Source organism: Heterobasidion irregulare, assembly GCF_000320585.1.
Source record: "Heterobasidion irregulare TC 32-1 unplaced genomic scaffold scaffold_03, whole genome shotgun sequence".
Classification (NCBI taxonomy): domain Eukaryota; kingdom Fungi; phylum Basidiomycota; class Agaricomycetes; order Russulales; family Bondarzewiaceae; genus Heterobasidion; species Heterobasidion irregulare.
Genome location: NW_009258199.1, coordinates 2,536,830 through 2,540,939, shown reverse-complemented (window position 1 = coordinate 2,540,939; position 4,110 = coordinate 2,536,830). Strand labels below are relative to the sequence as shown.

Here is a 4,110-nt window from a genome sequence, read left to right as displayed (position 1 = left end):
GGAAAGACCAATAATGGACTATATTAAAATAAAGCTTACTAAAAATAACCATAAGAAATGGATAAATATAGCAATAGCCAAACTTGGCAAAACTAATTTTTTTATTAGGTATAAATGGCTTAAATACTATAGTCCTGATATTAATTAGTAAGAAGGCTATATTAAATTTGCTTATTATTCTCCTTCTTATAGATATTATTATTTAAATAGGCCAATATCTATAGAAGAACTAGTAAATAAATCCTAGAAAGACCCACTCTTTGATACTCAAATAATTAATATTAATAAAGACAAAGCAGAAGTTAAAACTCTCAAAAACCAAAAACCAGCTTATATTGCTAACTATATCAATATTTTTAATAAAAAGAGTTTTGAATTCCTTCTAGAGCATTAACTATATGATTATATTATTAAACTCATATCTGACTTTAAACTGTTTTATAGAAAGGTTTTTTTATCTTAGCTCATATAAGTACCAAGCAATAAAAGAGTTTGTTAAAGAAAACTTAAAAAGTGGCCAGATTGGACTGTCAACATTACTCTAAGCTTTGTCTTTCTTCTTTGCTAGAAAAAATAATAGTAGTCTATGCTTAAAACAAGACTACAGAGAACTTTATAAATTCACAGTCAAAAATAAATATCCAATTCCTAATTCCTGGATGCTAATGAATAGAGTTAAAGATACCATAATCTTTTTAAAGTTTAATATATAATAGGAATATCTAAATATCTATATGAAAGAAGGAGAAAAATAGAGAACCATATTTATAACTAAGCTTGGAGTATTTGAACCTATTACTATATTTTTTGAATTATGCAATTCTTCAGCAACTCTCTAAAAATTTATAAATAATATTTTCAAGAATAAATATGTATACTTCACAATTATAATCTATATAGATGATATTCTTGTCTTCTCAAAAGACTACAAAACTCATTATACAACAATATAACATATCATGCAAAGACTTTGTAAAAATTATCAATATCTAAAGTTCAAGAAATATATCTTTGATATATGGAAAGTGGAATTTATAAGTCTCATTGTGGAAAATAGGCAAATATGCATAGATCTAAAGAAAGTTGCTATAACTATAGAATAGCTAGTTTTCAAAATAGTTAAAGGTATTCAATCTTTAAATAGGTTTTGCTATTTTTATTAGTACTTTATAAAGGATTATAGTAAAATTATGCACTCATTAACTCAATTAACTAGGAAAGTAGAATAGACTTGGAGTCTAAAACAAGAAAAAGTATTTGAAATACTAAAATATGCTATTTTTATATCTAAAAATCACTTCTTTATATTATACTCTAATTAGTTTCATTTATGCCTAATTAAGAATGATTAGGATTAAGGATTATTTGCTTACCCCCTTCTAAACCTGTTAAAATTAAACATGATTTTCCTAAATTAGGAATTATTAGAATTGATTATAACTTGAAATTTTGGAAAAATAATAATAAATTGAGTATTATAGTTCTCATAGACTTCTTATAGAGTTATATTTATTAGAGCACTAGTCAAATACCTAAATATAGAATGTACCTTATAACAAATTTACCTCTTACTAGAGTTAAACCAACAATCTTATATATAAAGGCATCCAGGATAGATGCTCTAAACTACTAAGCTATAAAGTCTAATATATTGACTTGGTAATCTAAATAAGTCAATAGAATATAGGCAATCTCAATATCTGTGATATTATTCAATATTTATCTTTCCTCTATTTTATAAATAAATAAGTTAGTAAATACTCAAAAAGTCAGGTCTTTTAGAATTTAGTTTAAATACTAGCTAAGAAAATAATAAACCAATAAAAAATAAAAAATATACCTTATATAAGGTAAAAACAAATTATGGCACTTATATGTTTTGGATCTAGAACGTGTAAAAGTATAATAAGATAGATACTTTACCTCCACTAAATATTATTAATAATATCAAGAAATACAAATCCAAAAGAAATCATGGACTTGAAGATATACTAAGAAAAATTAAAGTATTTGGCATACTAAAAAAGATGCCTTATTAAGAAAAGGATTTAAAACCCTATTAAGAACCTATCAAACTTCTAAGAGTATATTGACAAGTTCTATATAAAATATCCTTTTATTTCTTAATATATCAATACTTTACAAATATATTCTCATAAGATTATATATAATAATATTTCTCAAAAACCCATGCTTTTTGACTAAACTGATAATAAGCTAAAAGAACTTAAAGTAGGATTGTGGATCATCCTCTTAAAAATAAGATAATATTATAACTCAAGCATAAAAATTTTTTTTTTTTACTTTTTTTACTTCTTACTTAATTATAGGATCACATACTATTATCAATAACAACCATCTACTTATATAATACTATCTCATAGTTTATATTTAGTATACCTACTTAAAGTAGTCATATAATATATGCTTGCTTGCTTTTAGCTATGTAGTTTATATTGTTAAACTAGTAGGCTTATTATATGCACTAAGCACTTAAAGGGGTTCTATAAGCTATTTGAATTATAAGAGCCTAACAAATAAAGACAATAAATTGTTTTGGGGCATATAAAAGGAATTCTAGGTTACTATTGGCCTTGTCTTCAAAGATATATAAAAGATAATCTTTAAGAATATCATAATATTCTTTGGGCATATGATTGTCTTCTTCTATCTAATAGATAACTTAAGAAGGGATCTAACTAAAAGCTCTATGCACTATAAGTCCTTCATATATTATAGAGATGAGAGAGTAATAAAGGCTGTGAAATAAATCTAATACTTTATTAGACTAGGTATAATTTCTCAGATCTAACAAAGTTTGCAATATGTAAGTTAGGAAGGTAGTCAAATACTAGATGCAGTGTAAAGATCAAGTGTATACAAAGTAAATAAGCTAAGCTTCTTGGAAGCTTATCTCAGCTATTAATATGTATAAGCTATATAGGGCTAGACCTGGATCTAGTCTGTGCTTCTAAAGACTAATTTACTTGACAGATATTAAGTACCAAGGCCAATCATGATTTATAAGTTATAATCTATAGTCTATCCATTTATAGTAATCATAATCAAATGTCTGTCTATATTATTAGGAATTAGAAACTAATCATAATTATTATTAGTAAGCATTTATGCTAAAGCATATAAATATATAAATATTGTAATTATTCATGTATTAGCATATTAATAGTAATTAAACATAAGTCATAGTCTATATCTAAGCCACAAGCATATCACTTGACCAACCTCCTAGCTTATATACAAAGGATATATTAGAGTATAGTCTTAACAATATATAAAGTTAATGGTATATATAGAGTAGTATAGCTGGTAATATATCCCTAGCTTTAAGCTAGTTTTATCTTTACTTCTTTAAGCTTCTTCTTCTTTCTAAGATAATAGGATAAGTATCTAATAACAAAGAGTTATTATTAACAAATATATAACTGGTATTTGTGAGTTATTAGCCTTTTATATATTTGTGGTTGCATATCTTTTAGGCACATAGTAGTAGAAATAATTACACTATATGTAGATATTTATGTTGCCTAGCTACTAATGTCTATGATTTTCTGGATTCAAAGTAAAGAAACCAATATATAGTGCCTAATCTTATAAAAGACATTGATAAGAGAGTTTTGGTATATCATAGTATCTATGTGGAATAGCTAGGACAGAGTTTGACAAGGGCAAACCCCTATTCTAAATATTATTGTAAATAGGTATACAGTGCTTTTTTAGAAAGGCATAACACTCTTAAGGCAGTTTGGTAAGATATTCACAATCTTTCAGTACTACTACTATACTAAGCCTCTGGTAAAAGATCAATTTTGTTAGATATAACCCTTAATCATACAAGCATGTTTGCTCTTTATAATCTGTTGATGCTATAATACATAGAATAATCTAAATAAATATTCACTGCCAGAGCCTAGTATGATACTAGACTCTAACTCAGATACTAATAGTATTAGTAATAATAATTTTATTAAGGCAGATTCTTAAATAGGATTTCTAGAATTGAAGGCCTTGGATCTCAATAATATAGAGCTTAACATAGATTTGTATAAAAATTTAGATAGTTTTAATATTAAGAAGATTAGCCTTATAAAT

At 25.5% G+C, this 4,110-nt stretch overlaps 1 protein-coding gene across 1 annotated transcript; it reads left to right on the top strand.

The window, feature by feature from the left end:
- Window positions 1-557: 557 nt before the first annotated feature.
- HETIRDRAFT_314490 (uncharacterized protein) lies at window positions 558-713 on the top strand (the record flags this gene model as incomplete). The annotated part of the gene is made up of 1 exon (XM_009545984.1): window positions 558-713. A coding segment is annotated over one exon (156 nt), but the record flags the coding sequence as incomplete, so codon positions are not given.
- Between the last annotated feature and the right edge of the window lie 3,397 nt (window positions 714-4,110).